The sequence below is a fragment of the Eleutherodactylus coqui genome, chromosome 13, assembly GCF_035609145.1.
Source record: "Eleutherodactylus coqui strain aEleCoq1 chromosome 13, aEleCoq1.hap1, whole genome shotgun sequence".
In the NCBI taxonomy this organism is placed as follows: Eukaryota; Metazoa; Chordata; class Amphibia; order Anura; family Eleutherodactylidae; genus Eleutherodactylus; species Eleutherodactylus coqui.
The window spans coordinates 120,608,410-120,632,295 of NC_089849.1; the positions used below are offsets into that span (position 1 = coordinate 120,608,410).

Consider the following 23,886-nt stretch of genomic DNA (forward strand, 5'->3'; position numbering starts at 1 on the left):
AGATATGGTACAATGTGCCCTCCTTGGACATGTCCCTATAGATATGGTACAATGTGTCCTCCTTGGACATGTCCCTATAGATATGGTACAATGTGCCCTCCTTGGACATGTCCCTATAGATATGGTACAATGTGTCCTCCTTGGACATGTTCCTATGGGTATGGTACAATGTGTCCTCCTTGGACATGTTCCTATGGGTATGGTACAATGTGCTCTCCTTGTACATGTTCCTATAGATGTGGCACAATGTGCCCTCATTGCACGTTCTTATAGATATGGTACAATGTGCCCTCATTGCACGTTCTTATAGATATGGTACAACGTGCCCTCATTGTACATGTACCTATGGATATGGTACAATGTGCTCTCATTGCACATGTACCTATGGATATGGTACAATGTGCTCTCATTGCACATGTACCTATGGATATGGTACAATGTGCTCTCCTTGCACATGTACCTATGGATATGGTACAATGTGCTCTCCTTGGACATGTTCCTATAGATCTGGTACAATGTGTCCTCCTTGGACGTGTTCCTATAGAAATGGTACAGTGTGCTCTCCTTGTACGTGTTCCTATAGATATGGTACAGTGTGCCATCCTTGTACATGTTCCTATAGATCTGGTACAGTGTGCCCTCTTTAGACAGGTTCCTATAGATATGGTACAATGTGCCCTCCTTGGACATGTCCCTATAGATATGGTACAATGTGTCCTCCTTGGACATGTCCCTATAGATATGGTACAATGTGTCCTCCTTGGACATGTCCCTATAGATATGGTACAATGTGCCCTCCTTGGACATGTCCCTATAGATATGGTACAATGTGTCCTCCTTGGACATGTTCCTATGGGTATGGTACAATGTGTCCTCCTTGGACATGTTCCTATGGGTATGGTACAATGTGCTCTCCTTGTACATGTTCCTATAGATGTGGCACAATGTGCCCTCATTGCACGTTCTTATAGATATGGTACAATGTGCCCTCATTGCACGTTCTTATAGATATGGTACAATGTGCCCTCATTGCACGTTCTTATAGATATGGTACAATGTGCCCTCATTGCACGTTCTTATAGATATGGTACAACGTGCCCTCATTGTACATGTACCTATGGATATGGTACAATGTGCTCTCATTGCACATGTACCTATGGATATGGTACAATGTGCTCTCATTGTACATGTACCTATGGATATGGTACAATGTGCTCTCATTGCACATGTACCTATGGATATGGTACAATGTGCTCTCATTGCACATGTACCTATGGATATGGTACAATGTGCTCTCATTGCACATGTACCTATGGATATGGTACAATGTGCTCTCCTTGCACATGTACCTATGGATATGGTACAATGTGCTCTCCTTGGACATGTTCCTATAGATCTGGTACAATGTGTCCTCCTTGGACGTGTTCCTATAGAAATGGTACAGTGTGCTCTCCTTGTACGTGTTCCTATAGATATGGTACAGTGTGCCATCCTTGTACATGTTCCTATAGATATGGTACAGTGTGCCATCCTTGTACATGTTCCTATAGATCTGGTACAGTGTGCCCTCTTTAGACAGGTTCCTATAGATATGGTACAATGTGCCCTCCTTGGACATGTCCCTATAGATATGGTACAATGTGTCCTCCTTGGACATGTCCCTATAGATATGGTACAATGTGCCCTCCTTGGACATGTCCCTATAGATATGGTACAATGTGCCCTCCTTGGACATGTCCCTATAGATATGGTACAATGTGTCCTCCTTGGACATGTCCCTATAGATATGGTACAATGTGCCCTCCTTGGACATGTCCCTATAGATATGGTACAATGTGCCCTCCTTGGACATGTTCCAATGGATATGGTACAATGTGCTCTCCTTGTACATGTTCCTATAGATCTGGTACAATGTGTCCTCCTTGGACATGTTCCTATAGATCTGGTACAGTGTGCTCTCATTGTACATGTTCCTATAGAAATGGTACAGTGTGCCCTCCTTGGACATGTTCCTATAGATATGGTACAATGTGCTCTCCCTGTACATGTTCCTATGGATATGGTACAATGTGTCCTCCTTGGACATGTCCCTATAGATATGGTACAATGTGCCCTCCTTGGACATGTTCCTATAGATCTGGTACAATGTGTGCTCCTTTTGCTTGGTCACAGGGTGACCAAAACACAGTGCAATTCTGGCATTTTGTACTTTTTGTTTGTCACGGCATTAGATAACATGATATTTTGATAGATAGGACTTTTACAGATGCAGCTAAACCAATCCAATATTTTTTTTCCCCCATTCATTAAGTAGCCATCTCCCCAGTATTATATATCTCTATCGATCAACTACCGTTACCTTAGTTAGTTTAGTTGTTCCTTTCAGTCTGAGTTTCTCAGCCTCTTTTTCCTCAGATGGTCATGTGATCTCAATTCTGACCATTTCAGATCTACTTAGGGGCTTTGGGAATCATTTTCTAGTTAGCGGTATCACACAAACTGAGACTCTATATGGATCTACCAGGAATACACAGAGGAAATCTTCAGAGTAGCAATCCGGTGAGGGGGGCAGGGATGGAAAAATGTGTTTCCGCCAGAGTAGTCCTTTAACTTTTCTATTGTGTTGATTGTGTGTGCATACTTGGGAAAGTTTTTTATATAATATTTTTTTAAATACTTGAAGTTTTGTTTCATTAAGCTTACAGAACTTGCAATTACTTGGCTATTGGTACAGTATACTGCACTTTTACTGGCAGCCCAAGGATAGAACAGCATCGTGTATAAAAAATGTTAAACACCCCCCCCCCCCCCCCCCCCCCAACAGTTACATTAAAACTGGAAAAACCCTCAAGAAAAAATAATCAATACTTGCGTGAGCAATTCGCAAAAATAGAAATCTGAGCTCGCAAAGAGTACAGTACAGTAAAAAAATACGCAGTTACACGCAACACCCATTCCGCTAATACACTCGCAAAAACACATACGCTCAGTTTCCTTAAGTGCATTTTTAACCCCTTAGTGGAATGACTAATTTTAGCATCAAGATCCAGTAAATTGTATCCCTTTTTGTGTTGCAGTGGTCAGACGTTTTAACATTTTTTTTGTTAATATACCTGTATGACAACTTGTCTTTTGCAGGACGAATTCTCGTGTATATAGGAAGCAATTTTTAGTCTATATACTGCATTTTTTTTTCTGGGGGCAGTGGAAAAAAAGCTATTTCACCACCGTTTCTTGCGATTTATTTTTATTGCTTCCACAGTGTGGTATAAATACATTAACTGTCAAAAACAAATCTCTCCCCTAGAAGTTGTCGGAATCAAATGAAAATTCTAGTGTCGTAGCAAAATTAATATAAATAAATGATTACAATATAATGTTACAATAAAGAATATTTTGCAAAAATCCGACTACTTGAATGGAGGCTATGGTATTCTGTTGTACCGCCTCTAGCTTGGATACAAGATGTGATACAGGCAGGCATGGCGGCATGCAGGTTCCATAAAGTATCCTGCAGCATATCACTCCAAATTTGCTGTAATTGAGCCTCTAGATTGTGCAAACTCAGACTGTGGAAGTTGGCGTCCCAGATGGTCCCATATATGTTCTATTGGTGATAAACCTGGTGACCGGCAGCCATGGAAGTGTAACAATGTTGTGGGGGCTCCTGTGACCCCCTTGTGTATGCGGTCGAGCATTATCCTGCTGCCTCTTGGAAGCCACCATTAGAGGAACACATGTGGCTGCAGGATGTCCTGAACATATCGCTGAGCTGTCATTGTCCCTCGTATCACTACTAGGGTGAGGGACAGTGTGCCGCTTCACAGCAAAGGCAGGATTGAGGTGTTCACGTCGAGGTCTCTAAAAATGAACATGGCAGTTGTCAGTGCCCAAACTAAACCACAGTGCCACAAACCAGTGCCTGTAATGCATGCTGTGAGACCAAATATCCTTAAGCCAAGTGCCTGGAAATGGTTACAACAGACACAGGGGCCTGTAACGACGGCGCCACCTGTCTCTGGATGGTGGAGAACGAATTAGTTGGAGCTGCTTGTGCTTTTCGGACAATCAGATGATCCTCTCTACTGGTGGTCTGTTGAGGGCGTCCTGAGCTCAGTTGCCCTGCATGCTCTTACGTATCCCCACTGGTTCCAACAATTCATAATAGTCTGGTGGTTGGTAATTTTTTAATACGACCATCCAGCTTCTCTCATTCCAATAATGCGCCCCTCTCAGACCGTTAACTGGGCAAAATCTCTTGTTTGCATCGTAGGGGTGTCGAGTGGTCAACAAGCTCCACACAAGCGGAAAAAAAAGAGGCCCAATACACACAAGGAGCCTCTAAGAGCCTTTTTATAGGTTAACGGTGGAACCACTTTTAGGGCCTCAGGTGACAAGACCATTGAGCTAATTACACAACTCAAATCATTTGCATATCTGCCTGAGATGTAACTGCATACAGCAAAACGACAACTCTTTATAGGTACTTGATTTTTTTTGGGGGGAAATGCGTGTATTGTGTTAACTTTATTCTACAAGTCATTACGACTTTGACTAATGGAAAAAGATGCCACAGGACAACCAAAAGCCTGTTGGTTATTTGCCCCACAGAAATAAATCATAGCCTCTCTTATATAAGTGAAATAAAACACTTGTGAAAATATAAAAATTACTAGAAACTTGAAGCTCCTATACGCTTAAAGGGGTTGTCCCGCGCCGAAACGGGTTTTTTTTTTTTCCAACAGCCCCCCCGTTCGGCGCGAGACAAACCCGATGCACTGGTTAAAAAAGAAAACCGGACAGTGCTTACCTGAATCCCCGCGCTCCGGTGACTTCTTACTTACCTGCTGAAGATGGCCGCCGGGATCTTCTCCCTCGGTGGACCGCACGGCTTCTGTGCGGTCCATTGCCGATTCCAGCCTCCTGATTGGCTGGAATCGGCACGTGTAGCTCCGCCCCGTCACGGAGCCGCTCTCCGGCACGAGCGGCCCCATTCAGAAGACAAGACCGGACTGCGCAAGCGCGTCTAATCTGGAGATTAGACGCTGAAAATTAGACGGCACCATGGAGACGAGGACGCCAGCAACGGAACAGGTAAGTGAATAACTTCTGTATGGCTCATAATTAATGCACAATGTACATTACAAAGTGCATTAATATGGCCATACAATAGTGTATAGACCCACTTACTTTCGCGGGACAACCCCTTTAAGTATTCATGAACCATGCCATAATGGTATAGTAATCTGGAGAGAACCAAGCTGACTCCTATCATGCTAGAATATGGAGGGATTGAACGCTGGCCTCAATCCCCCACATATACAGAGCAGCAGCAAAGTTTTACTTTATAGCATGGGATGGTATAGATGTGTTGATACAAATGTGTTTTTTTATTTGTTCCTTTTATTTTTTCATATTTAAAGCCTTGTTTAAGGGGAAATCAGTTTTAGATTTATTCTCTTTGAAAACATTTAGTTGCCACAGTCAGTAATGACTGCAGCATGTGCGGGGCTTAACCCCTTAACGACCAGCCTATTGCCTTTTTACGTCATGCCTAAGTGGGCTTTATTCTCTGAGGACGTAAAAACATGCGTCCTACAGAGAATAAAGCCCCGTGGGCTATGGACATGACAGCTCCATGCTGTCGGTGCCCGCAGGTAGCCGACAGCATGAAGCTGTCATCCCGGGTTGCGGGCAGTCCCCCCCGGCATTGCGATCGGCGCTATCCAATGGATAGCGCCGATCACAATAAAGTGTAAAAAAAAGTTTAAAAAGTTAAAGATTCAGCTGCCCTGATGGATCCGATCCATCAGGGCAGCTGAAAATACTCACCCGGCTTCCCCGATGTCTGCCGCGATGAATGGGTCCTCCGGGACCCGGCGCAGCTCTTTTGCGCATGCGCGCCAGACGAATGACGTCACGTGCATGCACAGAAGAATGGGAACCCTGGGGAGTTCAAAATCTCCTGGTTCCCGGCTCCTGAAGGTAGCCGGGAACCAGGAGATGTCGCCGGGGACCGCGATCGCCGCTATCCAGTGGATAGCGGCGATCGCAAAAAAGTTTTTTAAAAAGTAAAAATAAGCTTAATTTCACCTCCCCTCATGGATCGGATCGATGAGAGGAGGTGAAAATACTCACCCCCGGTCCTCAGCGGTGTCCCAGTCTTCCGGGACCGGAGTCTCCTTCTGCGCATGCGCGCCCGATGATTGACATCGGGCGCGTGCACAGAGGGGCTCAGGACGCGGGAAATTTAAAATCCCTCTGCTTCTGGCTGCCATGTGTAGCCAGGAGCAGAGGGATGTCACTGCAGAGATGATCACTGTTATCCAATGGATAACAGTGATCATTTAAAGTAAAAAAAAAGTGTAAAAAAAGTTATTTAAAAAAAGTGTACAAAAGTTTTAAAAAAAAAAAAGTTTAAAACGCTTACATTTCATCTCCCCTCACGGATCATATCTGTGAGGGAGGATGAAATTTCGTACCTAAGGTCCGCGGATAAATCCGGGGGCCTTACCACAGCTTCTGCACACGCGGCCATCACCAAAGCGGCAGACGCATGCGCAAAAGCCGTGGATTGCCAGGATAACTTAAAATCTCCCTGCTCTTGGCTACAAAACTTAGCCAAGACCCTGGAGGTTTCACGGGGGGCCGCGGTGAGCGGTTCCTGATCACGTGTTTGCCGTTATCCAATGGATAATCGCGATCACGTAAAAGTTTTTTTTTTTAAAGTTAGTTTCATCTCCCCTCACAGATGCGATCGGCGAGAGGAGATGAAACTTTTTACCGGAGGCCTCCATATTTGCACCCCGACGCGATCCTTTTCCGTGAACTTACCCGGATTCTGCACATGCGACCGCCGGCAAAATGCCGGACACATGCGCAGGAGTCGGGGAGCCCAGGAAACTTAAAATCTCCTTGCTGTCGGGCTGAATGTCTCTATAAGTGGGCAATGGGGCCTGGAATTTATTCAGTTGTACCCTGAAATCCAACGGGTATTCCTTTCATTGTAGGCCTAGCCATGTGTCCTGTAAGTCTATTAGGGCCACAATGGGTATGTTTCTGAACACGGGAAAAACAGGGATATTCATTTTGGGGTGAAAGTCTTCATTTATACATGTGCTGTACAAAAAAACATGTTTTTAAATTGACGCAATAGCCCAAAAAATGAAAACCGTAATTTTTTCTTACTGCTTTGCTTAGATCTATTTAAAAATTGTAGGGTTAAAATACACAGTACACCCCTAGATAAATTCGTTAAGGAGTCTAGTTTTCAAAATGGGGTCATTTGTGGGGGTTCTCTATGGTTTTGGCCGCTCAAGAACTCTACAAGTGGGCAATGGCGCCTAAAAGGACTTTAAGCAAAATCTATGTTCTGAAAGCCACTGACTACTCCTTTCATTTTTGGCCCTGTTGTGCATCCAGACATAAGATTAGGGCCACAATGGGTATGTCTCTGAACACGGGACAAACAGGGGTATCCATTTTTGGGTGCAAGTCTTCATTCATGTGTGCGCTGTACAAAAAAAAGCTGTTTTTAAAATGACAGAATTGCCAAAAAAACGAAAGTCACAATTTTTTCCTTTTGCTTGGCTTGAATTCATTCAAAAACTGTGGGGTCACAATATGCAGTACACCCCTAGATAAAGTCCTTAAGGTCTAGTGTAAATCCTCATTTTCCTGTAAATTATAGGAAAAAAATATGTCTTTAAAATGACAGATTTGCAAAAATATGAAATTTTACTTTTTCTTCTCTAAATTGAATTAATTCCTGAAAAAAAAAACTGTGGGGTCAAAATACTCATGACCCCCTCAGTGAATACACTAAGGGGTGTAGTTTTTAAAATGGGGTCATTTGTGGGGGTATCTATTATTCTGACACTCATGAGCCTTTCCAATCTTGGCTTGGTGTAGCAAAACAAAGTGTTCCTCAAAATGCTAAAAAGTAATGTTAAATTTGTACGTCACCTAAATGGTTAAAAAAAAACGAAAGTTTTTCCAATGTTGCAGTTGAAAATGTGAAAAAATGATGATTTTTTCAAAATTTTCCCAATTTTGGCGCTTTTAATAAATAAACACAAATTCTATCAGTCTATTTTTTCCGCCTAAATGAAGTACAACATGTGGCGAAAAAACAATGTCAGAATCGCTTGGATATGCAAAACCTTTCTGGTGTTTTTCCATGTTAAAGTGACACGTCAGATTTGCAAAATTTGGCCTGGTCATTAAGGCGCAAACAGGCTTGGTCACTAAGGGGTTAAACAGAGTACAGGAGTGATTAGATGAGCAAGTCCTCATAATTTTACTTTGCTCTCCGATTGTCAAATATGGGGTTTTTCACAAATATGCTTTCTGATTGATATCAGTAGGCAGGGAGGGGTAGTAACAAACAAAAATTCAGGTCACAAAAAGATCACAAACACAGGGTGAAAGCGGCTCTAGGCCATCCTCTCTGTCACTGACCATCTCCTGTAATTATAAATCAGCCTATAAAGCCATGAATACCACACTGAATTTACACAGTAATAGAAGAACATGCTCAAAGTAATGCAAAGCTCTATTAAAACACTATTAGTTTACCCAGGCTCAAAGCAGTTTTTCTGTAATGCCATTGAGTGAATGAAACCTGCTCTTTATTCAAACATTTAAACTCAAACTTTGGGGGAGAGGACTAGCAAAAGCTCAGCCTGTGACCCCCAGCATGATGCTCAATTAACCAAAGTGGGATTTGCATAAATTTGTTCAAGTGAAACTGTGAGGGAGTTTCTGGAATCTACCCCGCCAGACGATTTACAAAGTTCTATTTTCAATTGAATTTCTGCCGCAGTGGTGATTACATTTAAAAGGAGAATTATGTCACTTTCTGTTGAAGAAGAAAAAAAAAAAAGAGAATTTAACTTCTGTTTAATGTACTCAGAAGTAATGAAATATCCGACCTTTGCTTGTCTTCACTACGAAAGTCAAATGAGTCATGCCACCCAGAAAAGAACAGACGAGACCTGTGACAACTTGGTAAGCGCCATGTGTTTCAAGTCTTCCTGTTCTGGGTAACGCATTGTGAAATGATTCTCGGTGACGAGGGTTACACGTGTAGTAATGCAGTTCTGTACGTAGTACAGGTGGCCACATCAAAACAAACACTGTTACCAAGTACGGCTTCCGTGAAAACCTCTGTAGTGTTCAAGCCTGTCAGAAGAGATGTAACACGGAACTACAGCCCTAGATCTATCTATCTACTCACTACAACTTCATGATGGTCAAGTAGATTAATGATGTGGACACAACTTCATGTCTCCTAGTGAGAAAATTATGGCCTCCTAATTCTTTGGCGGCACTGGGTATAAAATAAAAAAGGGAGGGAAACACCCCCCCCCCCCCCCCCGAACTTTGAAAGGAAATACACCATCACAAAATGATCTATTGTCTAAATCAAGCTTTTCCGTTAGTTAGATTTCTGAAAGCTGGCCTCCTATCTAGTTCAACACCTTAGATGTGGTGGTCAATAGCGATCAAGGCCACTAGCTGTTTTCATAGAGATGCGCCTCCCTCTGTTACCAATAGGCCTCTCCCCTGGTGTGTGGATGGGTTGCCATGGTAGCCAGAGGCCTAACAAGGGCCTTTGAGTCCCCTATGAGCTAAAGCCTGTTAGAAGCAGGGTTTAATATGTTGCCTCTGACTTACAAAATACACTGCACTACATATATATTGCAGTATATTTTGAAAGCGATTGAACTATCACTTGTAGAAGTTTCCTTGTGGACCTAAAAAAATGCGGTGAAAAATAGTTCAAAACTTTAGTTAAAAAAGAAAAAAAAAAAAAAAAAAGACGTTGCACCAGGGAATGGCCACACCCGTTTCTGACAAGCCACGCCCCTACTGAAAAATTGGCGGACGGTATTGCATAAGGCAAGAAGTTGCCAATTTTTAACGTAAATCCCTATTTGCATAAAAAGTTTTATTAATGTTCTGCTATGTGATTTATCCTAGAGCAGCATAAATAAGTCTAAAGAAGAAAGAAAAAAAGGCAGTAATCCTGCTTTAGATGAAAATTAAAACTCAACCTGCAAGGGAAAAAAATATGGAATGTAGTGCAAAAGTAGTAAAGCCTAAAAGAAACTATAAACTAGGCCAAAAGTCTTATGTTCCCAAAAATGGAACCAATTAAAACTGTCCTACAAGAGCGACCCTTTAAATAATTCTGTTGTTGGAAAAATATTATAGGTGCTGCAATGCGGCAATAGAAAAATACATTTTTTTGTGCTAAAGTAGTAAAGAATTTATTTCAATTTGGTATTGCAATTGTGCTGACAGAGAATAATCCTGCTACATATACACCACAGAGTGAATGCTGTAAGAACAAAACCCAAAACCAATGACAGAATTTCAGGGTTTTCCCCCCAACTTTCCCATTCCCCACAAAAAGTTGTTAAAAAAAGTTACAAAAAACATTATATGCACAACAAAGTGGTACAAAAAAAATCCAAAAATAACTCCCCATGCAAAAGCCAAACCCTTATACTGGTAAGGCGATGAAAAATAAAATCTAGGATAACCCAACCCCACTTCCCTCCGGAAAAAAAAAAAAAAATAGATTAAGCACTAAACTAGGTCACGTCCATACCACAGTAACGTGCAAAGCAGGCTGGGCACTAAGAGGTTAAAGGTGTAACGTCCCATATATTTTGCAATAATTTCTATGTTGTCTGTTACGTTGGTGCCCTTTTGCACCACTATGAAGCCCATCTCACATGGTGCTATATACTCCTAGGATCAGTGACTTTTCGTATTCTGGTCATGTGTACCCCTCTCAGCTCACACACCGGTACGTCACCGATCATGTGACATTTCCTCTTCTGTCTGCAATGTTCTATGCATGGTTTCCTCTGTTGTAATCAACTCTCCCTCAGATGGTGCCATGAGAGGAAGAAAGATGTGAAGAAAAAAGGCAAGCAGAGGACACAGAGGGCGCATGTCATCTGGCTAAATGCCTTATGGTGGAGAACCCCTTCAAATTATTGTAAAAATAAAAATGTTTTGCACTTCATCATTTACAAGATATAAGCTTACTGTCAGTGAATGAATGACTTCCAGAGGCTAAAATCAGTACAGACATAATACTACTTCCCATACCTAAGGGTTTGCTACAAATCACTGAAAATAGATCAAATCTATTAAAAAAAACCCACAGAAGGCGGCCATACTTACATATGTAAAGTGGTACAAGTGCAACGTGTATCTGTGTCACTGGCACCCTTTCTATGCCTTATGTGCAAGTATACTACTAAGCAGCCCCTAGGTGTGGCAGGTGTGCCAGTTGTTCAGCAATATTTTGACCCTGAGCCACATCCTCCATACAGCATTTTTGCTGGGAAGGGTTGTTTGTACCTGCCCCCTGTATCTCCATCAGCAAGTATGGCCACCTTTTGTGATTTTTTTTTTTTACAATTTTGAGATTTTAAAAAATTCATCTACTTTGCTGCTACAGCTACTGTAAATTCTGCAGCAAATCCACCCCAGTAGAAACAGCCGAGCCCCTATACTGGAGGCCCCAGTAGAAACAGCCGAGCCCCTATACTGGGGGCCCCAGGAGAAACAGCCGAGCCCCTATACTGGGGGCCCCAGGAGAAACAGCCGAGCCCCTATACTGGGGGCCCCAGGAGAAACAGCCGAGCCCCTATACTGGGGGCCCCAGGAGAAACAGCCGAGCCCCTATACTGGGGGCCCCAGGAGAAACAGCCGAGCCCCTATACTGGGGGCCCCAGGAGAAACAGCCGAGCCCCTATACTGGGGGCCCCAGTAGAAACAGCCGAGCCCCTATACTGGGGGCCCCAGTAGAAACAGCCGAGCCCCTAGATTGGGGGCCCCAGTAGAAACAGCCGAGCCCCTAGATTGGGGGCCCCAGTAGAAACAGCCGAGCCCCTAGATTGGGGGCCCCAGTAGAAACAGCCGAGCCCCTAGATTGGGGGCCCCAGTAGAAACAGCCGAGCCCCTAGATTGGGGGCCCCAGTAGAAACAGCCGAGCCCCTAGATTGGGGGCCCCAGTAGAAACAGCCGAGCCCCTAGATTGGGGGCCCCAGTAGAAACAGCCGAGCCCCTAGATTGGGGGCCCCAGTAGAAACAGCCGAGCCCCTAGATTGGGGGCCCCAGTAGAAACAGCCGAGCCCCTAGATTGGCGGCCCCAGTAGAAACAGCCGAGCCCCTAGATTGGCGGCCCCAGTAGAAACAGCCGAGCCCCTAGATTGGCGGCCCCAGTAGAAACAGCCGAGCCCCTAGATTGGCGGCCCCAGTAGAAACAGCCGAGCCCCTAGATTGGCGGCCCCAGTAGAAACAGCCGAGCCCCTAGATTGGCGGCCCCAGTAGAAACAGCCGAGCCCCTAGATTGGCGGCCCCAGTAGAAACAGCCGAGCCCATATATTGGCGGCCCCAGTAGAAACAGCCGAGCCCATATATTGGCGGCCCCAGTAGAAACAGCCGAGCCCATATATTGGCGGCCCCAGTAGAAACAGCCGAGCCCATATATTGGCGGCCCCAGTAGAAACAGCCGAGCCCCTATATTGGCGGCCCCAGTAGAAACAGCCGAGCCCATATATTGGCGGCCCCAGTAGAAACAGCCGAGCCCATATATTGGCGGCCCCAGCAGAAACAGCCGAGCCCATATATTGGCGGCCCCAGTAGAAACAGCCGAGCCCATATATTGGCTGCCCCAGTAGAAACAGCCGAGCCCATATATTGGCGGCCCCAGTAGAAACAGCCGAGCCCATATATTGGCGGCCCCAGTAGAAACAGCCGAGCCCATATATTGGCGGCCCCAGTAGAAACAGCCGAGCCCATATATTGGCGGCCCCAGTAGAAACAGCCGAGCCCATATATTGGCGGCCCCAGTAGAAACAGCCGAGCCCATATATTGGCGGCCCCAGTAGAAACAGCCGAGCCCATATATTGGCGGCCCCAGTAGAAACAGCCGAGCCCATATATTGGCGGCCCCAGTAGAAACAGCCGAGCCCATATATTGGCGGCCCCAGTAGAAACAGCCGAGCCCATATATTGGCGGCCCCAGTAGAAACAGCCGAGCCCATATATTGGCGGCCCCAGTAGAAACAGCCGAGCCCATATATTGGCGGCCCCAGTAGAAACAGCCGAGCCCATATATTGGCGGCCCCAGTAGAAACAGCCGAGCCCATATATTGGCGGCCCCAGTAGAAACAGCCGAACCCATATATTGGCGGCCCCAGTAGTAACAGCCGAGCCCCTATATTGGCAGCCCCAGTAGTAATAGACGACCTCCTATATTGGTGGCCCCACTAGTAATAGACGACCCCCTATATTGGCGGCCCCAGTAGTAATAGGTGACCCCACTGCCATCCCCCCCATTGGTCCCTGCTCTATTTACCGCTGCAGCAGTGTCTGGATAGGCTGTAGTGAGGAAATGTAACAAACAGGACCTGTGGTGACATAGCAACGCTGATCACATGACCGGAGCCGGCTCATATGATCAGCGCTGATAAGCCACTGGAGGTCCTATTCTTGACTAGAGCCTTTCCGAACCTGCTACATCTGTGAAGAGAGCGGGGCCTAGACCCTTTGTCGGAGCACAGTTTGGGAAATGCTGCCTTAGATCAATTATAAAATTATATAATTGGGAATAAAGATTATTACGCTGATGCCATCACTCACCAGACTTTCAGAAGAAATTCTTTATAAGAGGAGTTACCAGTTTTACCCAGAACGTCACATGTCGGCTTGAATCCTGGAAGGTAGTAGGAGTTACCTCATTCGATCGCTCGTACAAACGCTGCTGTTCCTATAGAAGCAAACATTCATTCATTACATTTTGGCACATTGTCCTTCCACCATTAGGTATCGGCGGGTCAGTGGTTACAAGCTGGCCATACACTTTACAGGGCCATACAGCCGGGCAGTCCACAGATATCCTCTACTATCCCCCCAGACACATAAACCCATGTACAAGTGCAGCTTCTCGCTACTGAGAATAAAAAGATTATGCATGTTAAAATTCAACATGCCCAACCCTTCTTTCTCCGGGCAAATCAATATACCACCATACACATTAGATGACAGGTGAGGGCAGAAGGCGCTCACATGGCAGTATTGTGACAGCAGGGTTATGATAGTTTTTTTTTTTTTTTTTTTTAAAAGGTGGGTTTTCAGGTTGGGGTAGTAAGTTCCAAAATATAGGTGATGCTCAGGAAAAACCTTGGAGATGGTCGTGTGAGGATTAGGGGTTACATGTAGGGTTGTATAGGGAGATTAGGTCAGAGAAGTACGAGGTTGTGGATAGTCTTGTATGCTATGGGTAGCCAGTGGAAAGACTGGCAGAGGAGTAATGAGGGGAGAAGCAGATCAGCCGGACAGCAGAGTTGAAGATGGATTGAAGAGGTGCAAGACTATTGGATGGGAAGCCACACAGGAGGATGTTGTAGCAGTCTAGATGGGGGATGCTGAGGGCATGCGCTGACATCTTTGCTGACTCAGAATTGAGGGAATAGCAAATCCCCAGATGTATTTCAGTTGGAGGCAACGCGAGGTGGCGAGAGCTGGGAGGTGGAATTTGAAGCATGATGTAGAAACAAAGGTGATCCTGAGGCACTAGACTTGTGTAAGTGAGTCAAGTGTGAAGCCATTAAATATGATTGACAAGTCTGGTGGGGGTGTTGAGCGGGAAGAGAAGGAGGAGGATAGAGCCCCAAAGACACTTTGGGATTCTGGATTGTAGAGAGAGAACATCCAAAAGAAGGCCAATTCTGTGATGCCATGGGAGGAGAGTTTACAGCAGGAGGGAGAGATCAACTGTGTGTACGGCACAGGGTAGGTCTAGTAAGAGACGCGCAGAGTCATATTGTAAGTCTCTGGCAGATTAGGGACTTTGGTTAAAAGAGTTGGCCAGTTGTAAACTAGTGATAGCCTGTCTTCAGGACAGGTAATCAACTGTAGATTGGCAGGGGTTTGTCGCTTGGGATAGCCGGCGATCAGCTGTTCGCTGGGCTGGTGCACTGAGCCGATTCCTGCAGATAGCACACAGCTCTGTTCCCACTGTAGTGGCCCAGCTTGGTATTACAAGCAAAGTGCCCAATGAAACAAATGCGAACTTAGCCATATCAAGCCTAGTCACTGCAATGGTGACCAGCCATCTGCTTCCAGTAGAAATCAGCTTAGTACACAACCACTGGCCCAGTAAATCGCTGACTGGTAGGGACCCCAGGTCACGGATCCCCACTGATCTACTATTGATGGCATATTCTGAGGACAGACCGTTAACAGTTTAAAGTTGGACAATCCTTTTAAGGCATTTTCAGTACAGTGGTGTGGTTGGAAGCCAAATTATAGCCGCTTTAAGAGAATAAGACTAATTTCACAAGGGCGAGTGCGATACTGGGCCGTGAAACTCGGGACGATATCACGCTCGTCAGCATGCAATTTGGACCTGGCATCATTTCCGGGAAGCAGGATTCATGGGGTCACTCATGTGTATGACCTCATTCAAAAGAATGGGGTTCATATTCCTGCGAGATTTGTACGTCTTGCAATCCTGCTCCTTATTAAAAGGAGTCTGTCAGCACCTTTGAGCCTCATAAACAAAGCTTATGGGCTCATAGAAGCTGAAACGCTGAATCTGGAGATCTGACCATGATATTTACCCTGCTAAGCGTTTTGCGCTGTCCGCTGTCAAAGTGGCTTCTGCACGCACCCAATGGACTACTTAGAAGCGCACAAAAAATGAGAAGACTCTCTTCGCATTCCATATGCATGTGACTATGCAGTCCACCACATTCACACAGCAGCAGCTCCGGCAGCAGGGAAATGCCAAGGAGGACAAGTATAATACTCGTAATCCCTGGACTCAGCATTTCAGCTCAGATGAGCTCATGAGTCAAGTTTAGTTTATAGGGGTTAGGGTGGCTATCCACTAGCAATTTTTTTTCTTGCGCTGCAATATCGCACACTGTTTTCAATGGGGCCCACGACACCCCTATTGAAAACATAGGGAATACATTGCAGACTTCTGCCACAGCTGTGACAGCTATGGCAGAGGATTCTTTTATCCCCGTGGGGATAAAGGAATCCTCGACCACAGCTGTGGCAGAAGTCCGTGATGCTATCCCATTGCTTTCAATGGGGTTGGCACTGCTGCAGCTCGATTGAAAGCAGTGCGTTGCAGGCAACCCCCACAGCGATGATTTTCGGGGAAGGGCTTGAAATATAAGCCCTTCCCTGACAATCAGCCCTAACTGTACAAAAAAAAAAATTATACTCACCTAGACGAGCCGTTCTTCTTTTGTCTTCTGAAGGCTGGGGATTGAAAAATCCCAGCCCCCAGAAAGCGCTGGTGGCATTGGCTGAGCGCTCAGCCAATTACAGGCAGCGCTCAGCTGTTCACTCAATGAACTGAATGAATGGCTCAGCGCTGCCTGTGATTGGCTGAGTGCTGTGACCAATCACAGGCACCACTCAGATGTCATTCAATGGCTGAGCGCTCCTGCCAACGACACCAGCACTATCTGGGGGCAGGGATTTTCCAATTCTCGGCCTCCAGAAGACAGAAGGCGGCTGCCATACTGGAGAGAAGAGCCGGACGACTCTTCTAGGTTAGTATTTTTTTTTTTTTTTACAGCCTTGGCTGATTTTCAGGGAAGGGCTTATATTTCAAGCTCTTCTCCGAAAACCATCACTGCGGGGGTTTGCCTGCAACCCACTGCTTTCAATGGGGCCGCAGCAGTGGCGACCCCATTAAAAGCAATGGGATAGCAGCACAAACTTCTGACACAGATGTGGCAGAAGTCCACAATGTACTCCCTATGTTTTCATTAGGGCTAGCGTTGCTGCCGCCGGCCCCAACGAAAACACTGAGCTATATTGCAGATTTTTTTCTCTGGGCTGCGAGACATAGAAGTAAAAAATCACGAGTATCGAACGATTGAAAATCATTGGTTTCATAATCATGCGTTTTCACTCGCTCTCGCATCACAAGAAAGAAAAAATATCGCTAGTGGGTAGCCACCCTTATAGGAGCAAGTTCTCTTTACTGTTAAAGACTGAAACAAGAACTGTGATTTTCCACTAAAAGACAGATGACGAGGCTAAAGCGTCACACAGACGTTTTTGCACAGCATTTAGTGTTACCTTTTCAGCGCTGCGCTAAACGTTGTACAACGCTCTAATTCATTTCAATGGGGATGCTCACACAACGTCTTCAACGCTGCGCTTTGACGGAGGATGCATGTTCTATTTTTGGCTGTTTTCAGCTGTGCGTCGGCCATTGAAATGAGTGGGCATAGGTTTCAGCACTGCTCAAAACGTGGCACAACTTGGTGCTGCGTTTTCAACAGAGCTAAACTGAAGCCCAAGCTACACTACCTGAAAAAAAAAAATCAATACTCACCTAGCTGGCGCCGTCCGGGTCCCTCCCGCTGCTCTCTGAAGCTTCAGGCAGATTTCCATGCACTTTTCATTGCCAACAGAGCATCTTTTGCTAGTAATGAGGTTTGAAGACCCCGCCTCCAGCAAGAGATTGTTCTGATTGGTTTCTCGAGCGCTAGCTCATCCAATCAGAGCCAGCGCTCGATGAACAAATCAGAGTCATTCAATGAATGGCTGTGATTGGTGCATCCAACGCTGGCTCCGATTGGCCGAGTCCACGGGCTCATATAATCAGAGCAATCTCTTGCTGGAGCCGGGGTCTTCAAGCCTCATTACCAGCAAAAGATACTCAGTTGGTGTTGACAAGTGCCCGGGAGCCTGCCCAGAGAGCAGCGGGAGGGATCCGGACGCCGCCAGCTAAGGGAGCACTGATGGGATTTACTCTGAATATGCCAGTGCCAGTAAGCTCACAATGCAGGGTGTGTAATAAGGAAGTTTACCCACGTGCATCAGGGACATCGGCCTCATGACAAGCACATCCCACAACTGCAGCAAAAGGGTATTGAGGGACTTCCTGATTTACAGTAAATCAAAGTGAAGTGAAGTAAAGGAAAAAAAGAAAGACTAGAATGCCGGTTATATGGGCTGCTATTGCAGAACTTCGTTTTATGCAAATAAAATACATTCTTTACGTCAGTATCTGCCTCATGGTCACGGACATTGCTGTAACACAAGAAAGGAAATGGATATCTAGCAGCTAGTTTTATAATAACTGATGATGCATTTCTTTATATGGAGAACTGCTTACAAAATTTCATTTTTGGTGCATGCAAAAATCAATTCTCAATCTGAGCCATATACAGGGCAACAAATACTTTCAAAGAAGTTACAAAAAAGGAAAATTAAATAAGGTCTTTTAAAAGTCAGGTTTGGGGAATAAGCACCCGCTTAAAATGGTTGCCACTTTGGTGAAAGACCTCCCAATAATTAGATGCCCACCTGGGTTCTGCTGCAGAGAGTTTAGACTGACAAATCCTTGTTGATTATCGCTAGTTTTTGTTACTTCTATGTAAAACGCTGAGCGTTTGCGTGCGGCGAGAATCCCGCAATATTTTTTATGCTGGCTGAATGTCAGCGATAACGAAAAGTGAACGAATAGTAAACGATTTTCTTTGCATTTAGACGTATCGACTATCACTCATTTCCGTTCATTTGAACTAATTTTGAGCGATAGTTGTCCCGTGTAAATGGTCCTTAAGACTTAAAGGGGTTTTCCCAGCTGGTAAAGTGATGGCATATTGTTATGACATGCCATCCCTTCATGATCGGTTTTGGGGGCGGCACAGGTTTAGAGATCCACATCAAGCCCCGTGTCATCATCCTTCCGCCCACCCCCTTAAAGACAATGGTCACCTGATGGAGCTGCTGCTGCAAGTCTTGGTTTTCAGTCACTAGGGCGATTTGCGTTTCCAAATCTCTGTGAACAGATCTGTACCCAAAGTTTGGAGAGCCAATAAGTGTAAGACATGGGATATCTTTACCTGCAGGATACAGCCAAAGGCCTGTAGGGGTGTTAAATAAATAGGTTATAGAAAACTTGAACCAGAATCGGTTATTCTACAAGCAAAATAAAAATAAAAAAAATATGTTAAAAAAAAAAAGTCTGCATCGCCCTTAAGGCATCTCCATACACATGCAGGCATTCACTTTGCTGTGGTTTCCTGGCAGTCCCTGAGTACATCAGGATTTACGGTCAGTGGCTCGTCAGGTTCAGCCAGTTTCACAGCACCAGACACCTGAGCTAGGTTTCTACAGAGGAGAAGAAAGGAAATAAGAACTGTTTCGCATATTGTTCCTCCTCAAAAGCACAGTCCTTAACACTATTTAAGCCCAACGGGCCCCAACTCGACCATGTTCCTTACAAGTTTAAATGTCTTGTGTTACCTTAAGGTGAGGTCCTGCCTGTACAGCTAAGTGCTATTTGAACTGCCAGGTAACATTTTGTTTTTCTTCAAACAACCAACCTTAGGGCTTATTCCGATGTGCGTATATTGGCTAGATTTTCATGCCTGGCCGATATACGCTGTCTCTCTCTGCAGGGGGAGGAATGCGGGCCGGGTGGGGCCAGAAGCAGTGCACTGAGCTCCCGTACCTCGCCACTATTTGAAATGGGCGCGACGGGGGCAGTGCTAAGTTCCGCCTCCATCCTGCCCCCCCCCCCGCCCATTGCAAACAGTGGCGAGGGGCGGCGGGAGCTCAGTGCACTGCTGCAGGCCCGCCTCCTCCCCCTGCAGACAGACAGCGTATATCGGCCGGGCGTAAAAACCTGGCCGATATACACACGTCGGAATAAGCCCTTGGTACTTCTCTAAGTAGCGTAATTGGTGCACATTTTCTACAGTGGAAAATCTGCACCAAAATCAGTTGGTACAGATTTTGACGCCGATCAGAGGAGACTTCACCCATTCACTTAAAAGGGAGAAAATGCACATCTGCACCAAAACACACTGCATGTTAATGGGCCCTTAAGAGATGCTCAGATGTAGCAGGAGTGCCACAGTTCTTGCCATACAGTCCAGAACAGCACAGCACAAACTGAACACAATTTACCATGGAGTCATGTGGCTTCACAGTTTGGATGTGTTTCAGCTGTGCTAACAGCAGAATCACAGCAATTTGTGGGAAAATCATAGGCAGTTTTTGTCGTGTGGCAAGAAACGTGGCACAGCTGCTACATCTAAATATACCCCAAGGTTGACCAGACACAGACATTTTGCAGCCAGAAGGTCTCCTTCATTACAATTAAATACTACAGTCCCACAATTGTAGATATGGACCAAACCTAGGCAGGACAGACAGTTATGCAGCCATGAAGGAGGAGGGAAGCTTTACCGTAAGGCTGAGACAGCCGATGACAAACACTGTCGCAGCTGTAACGATAGCAGTTCCTACTTAGTTTTCCCAGTAACAGATGTAACAAATAGCTCATGGCCTTCTGTTTCTTGGTGGTTTTTGTTTTTTGTTTTTTTAAAGGAGGAAATGCTCTATAAAAGTTAGACATAAAATTATGATCATATGATCTTGCTAGAATATAAGCACTATAAAAAGTTCTCAAGTTTCCAGGGTATATTTGATCTCCAAAAGTCTTAAGGAAAGCAAAAGAAACAAAAAATTATAGGGCTTATTTACTATTGAAAACAACATTTTTCTTGTGCAAATTATTCTAGAAATAGTCTTCAATGCTGTGTGTTATATTTACTGTGTGTTTTTAGACACTTTTCGACCGTAGCCTAAAATGCGGCACAAATTGTGCCATAATTTTGGCACAATTTTTTACATAAACTAAACCAATTAATAGATGGTCAAAACAGTGACGCGTTTTTAATATTAGAAACTCCTATTGACTTTCGCGGGATGCGCAATTTTGCCACAAGAAAAAGCATCAGCGACGCTCAAAAATCAACAGAACTGCGATTTTGCCGGCAAAATTGCGGTCACCAGTGTGAAGAAGCCCTTAGGCCCGCCGCCAGTGGAGAACTACTAATAAAAGTGAGGGACGATTTTTATGTTGGACTGAATTTAACTATCAGCCAGCAGTGCCCGAAAAGCGGACGATGGGCGCACATTTACACGCGCCGATTATCACTAAAACAATCATTGATTAGCGATCATTGGCTGGTGTAAATGGGCCTTTAGACTACACAGTCTTAAAATTCAACATTTATCATTCTGCAGAGCCACTATGATAAATCTAGCAAATTTTAAGACTAGTTTACGCCGTATCTTTTAGTAAAGAAGACTGTTCAGAGAGCAGCTGCTCAGGTTACACTTCAAAAGCTTGTATGAGATTAGACTAAAGGATGTGCTTCTTACCCCCAGATAGAGATCTCTGGGTACTGGAGCTTAGCTTCATTCAGTTGGCCAAGCGACATCACTGGCAGCACCGACCTCACTACACAACAAAGCAAACAACCAAACAACAAAAAACACCTTATTTTCTTCTCTCATATAATGAAAGTCTATTTGGGTCTGACCAATTGACCAGCTTTTTTTTCAAATCACTGCATTCCAATAGCAATAACTTTTTTTTTAATATTTATTCTTTTTTAGAACATAGTCTATCTTACCTTTGGCATGGAACGTCCAGTGGTCTCTGAAGTATTCTCGGAGCTGGACCCTCTGCTGCTGCCTTTGTTTGCAGACTTCATCATAAAACTGACGTTCTATGTGTACATAAGCCACCGGTATAGCGCCTGCAATACCCTTAGCTCCAAAAAAGCCATTGACTTCAGGGGAGGCCAGAAGGATATTGTAGTTGGCTCTTGTGCCCAGCACTAAATCCATATAACTTTGTGTCAAGTTAAAATAGCCAGTGGTCAGATGAAGCTGGTCTCCCCGCTCTGCTTCTGTCAGCAATGTCTCTGTGACCAGCTCATCTATCTGTATTCCAAATGGTTTCATTTGTATCAATGGGTAAACCCAAGTATCTGGTGGTTCGACGCTCAAGGCTGTCTCCTTGCTCTGGAAGCTGGCACTGTGAAGCTCACACTGCTTGTGTCTTGCTGTCTCTATCACTTGCATTATTCTTTTCTTTGCAGCTTCACAGTACTTGGCTTTGTCACCTGTGAAATTATTATCTTTTTTATTACATGTCATAAGAAAACCAACAGTATGTTTTTAAAATGTGGGAATTAAAGCGACCCTCTAGTCCTCGACAAAGATGACTGCACTACTACTCTGACTACCCAATCCACACTGTGTAATAGTCTGCATCAGTAGTCTAAGACCCTACATGTTGATCTGACTGAGCAATGCTGCTAACGTGGACAGGGATTGTCAATCAAAGCAGGTGTAGTGTCTTAGACCAATGATGCGAACTAAGGCCTCATGTCCACGGGCAGGTCGGATTCCGTGGGCAGGAGCCCGCTGCAGAATCCCACCCTGCTCATGGCAAGAGGACATTACTTATCAGTCCGAATCCTCTACTTGACGTGCGGATCTCCTCTGTCTTCTCCTCTGAGGATGTGGGCAGGCGCGCCAGCATGTGGCCAGGCCCACAGGCCGACACGTCGCCGCACATGCGCAGTGGAGAATTTTTCTCAAATCTTCTGCTTTCCTGCAGAATCCGCAGCACGTCTGCAGCGACAGCTGCGGATCGGACGGGTTCCATTGACTTCAATGAAAGCAGTCCTTGTGGAATCTGCAGAAAAATTGAGCATGCTGAGATTTCTTTTCCGGACCAAAAGGTCCGCAAAACAAATCCGCATGCTTTAATTATTTTGCGGGCGCCCATGTCTTCCTATGGGTGGCTTGATTTGCGGATTTCCCGCGTTGGTGTCCCATGTGGAGTTCACAAATCAAAGTCACCCGTGGACATGAGACTTAATACAGTGTGTGCATCAGGTAGCGAGTTTGGCCATCTTTGTTTATTGAAGACAGGAGGGTCACGTTAACAGCTTTGCCCAGAATAGAACAAAACAACCACCCCACAAATGCTACCATGCTTGGATTCAATCTCAATGAAGAACCAATTCTTTGGATTGCCAGCACCACTGTTACTATGGAAAATGCAAGAAACACATGGCGCTGACCAAGGGGAGTAAAGGCTCAGTCTGGTATTGCAGGTGGTGCAGTCCAACTAAATTGAATGAGAGTTGCACCTGCAATACCAATACGAGCCACTGCGCTATGGTCAGCGTGACGTGCTTCCTGCACTTTCTATAGAGATATTGGCACCGGTAATCAGTGGGGATCTGAAAATCATCTACTGATTAGCGGTCCTGAGGACAGGTCATCAATAGGGAAAATGTAAAAAAAACCAAAAAAAAAAAACCTTTAATACATGACCCCAACAATGAAACTGAATATAATGCATTCTCATATTGTGTCCCTCCTAGAAAAAGATCACAGAGGATTTTGCTACTTGCCTTCATAGGGATGTTCCATTCCTTCTTCTATGTGAATTGTATCATCTGGCTCAAGCTGAAGGGAAACATCTCCAACAGCATGCACCAGCTCATTAAAAAAATCAGCCATGTCTGAGCAACCCTGCAGTAGAATATAACGGTCCTGGCGATTGGTAAAGTAGGAGTCACTCAAGTTTGCCCTAAAAATAGTTAAATAAATCATAAAATAGATTACAAATTCATTTTCTAAATCTATTAACACAATCTTAAAAGGAAATTTTTCATAAAAACCAAACATTTATGGCATACTTATTACGCCCAAACCAATTCTGAGGAGTGCCTGTTCCCCCATCCATGGCAAACAAGTGGTTGCCATGTAGAGTCACTTACTATTACAGTTAATGGGAGCAACCACGCACCCCAACAGATCACATTTGTAGTGGGAAGTCCACTTTAACCCCTTTCCGCCATCTGTTGCACATGTATGACAGAAGTCGGGTGCCAATGTATGCAGTGGACTCAGGAGGAAGGAGGAGTTCACAAGGAGCTGTTTTAAGTGCAGCATACTAAATTACTGAAGTATTACAGTAGATTGTACAAGCAGTTG

General features: G+C 44.9%; 1 protein-coding gene across 1 annotated transcript in view; it reads right to left on the reverse strand.

Moving 5' to 3' along the window:
- The window catches only part of PGS1 (phosphatidylglycerophosphate synthase 1), a 92,171-nt gene that overhangs the window by 14,524 nt on the left and 53,761 nt on the right, over positions 1-23,886 (reverse strand). The window contains exons 6-9 of the mRNA XM_066587054.1: positions 23,301-23,479; positions 21,501-21,995; positions 18,787-18,935; positions 13,672-13,798 (exon numbers count right to left, since the gene is read on the reverse strand). Coding sequence (XP_066443151.1) covers positions 13,679-13,798; positions 18,787-18,935; positions 21,501-21,995; positions 23,301-23,479 — 943 coding nt within the window. The 3' untranslated portion in view covers positions 13,672-13,678. The remainder of the gene's footprint in view (positions 1-13,671; positions 13,799-18,786; positions 18,936-21,500; positions 21,996-23,300; positions 23,480-23,886) is intronic.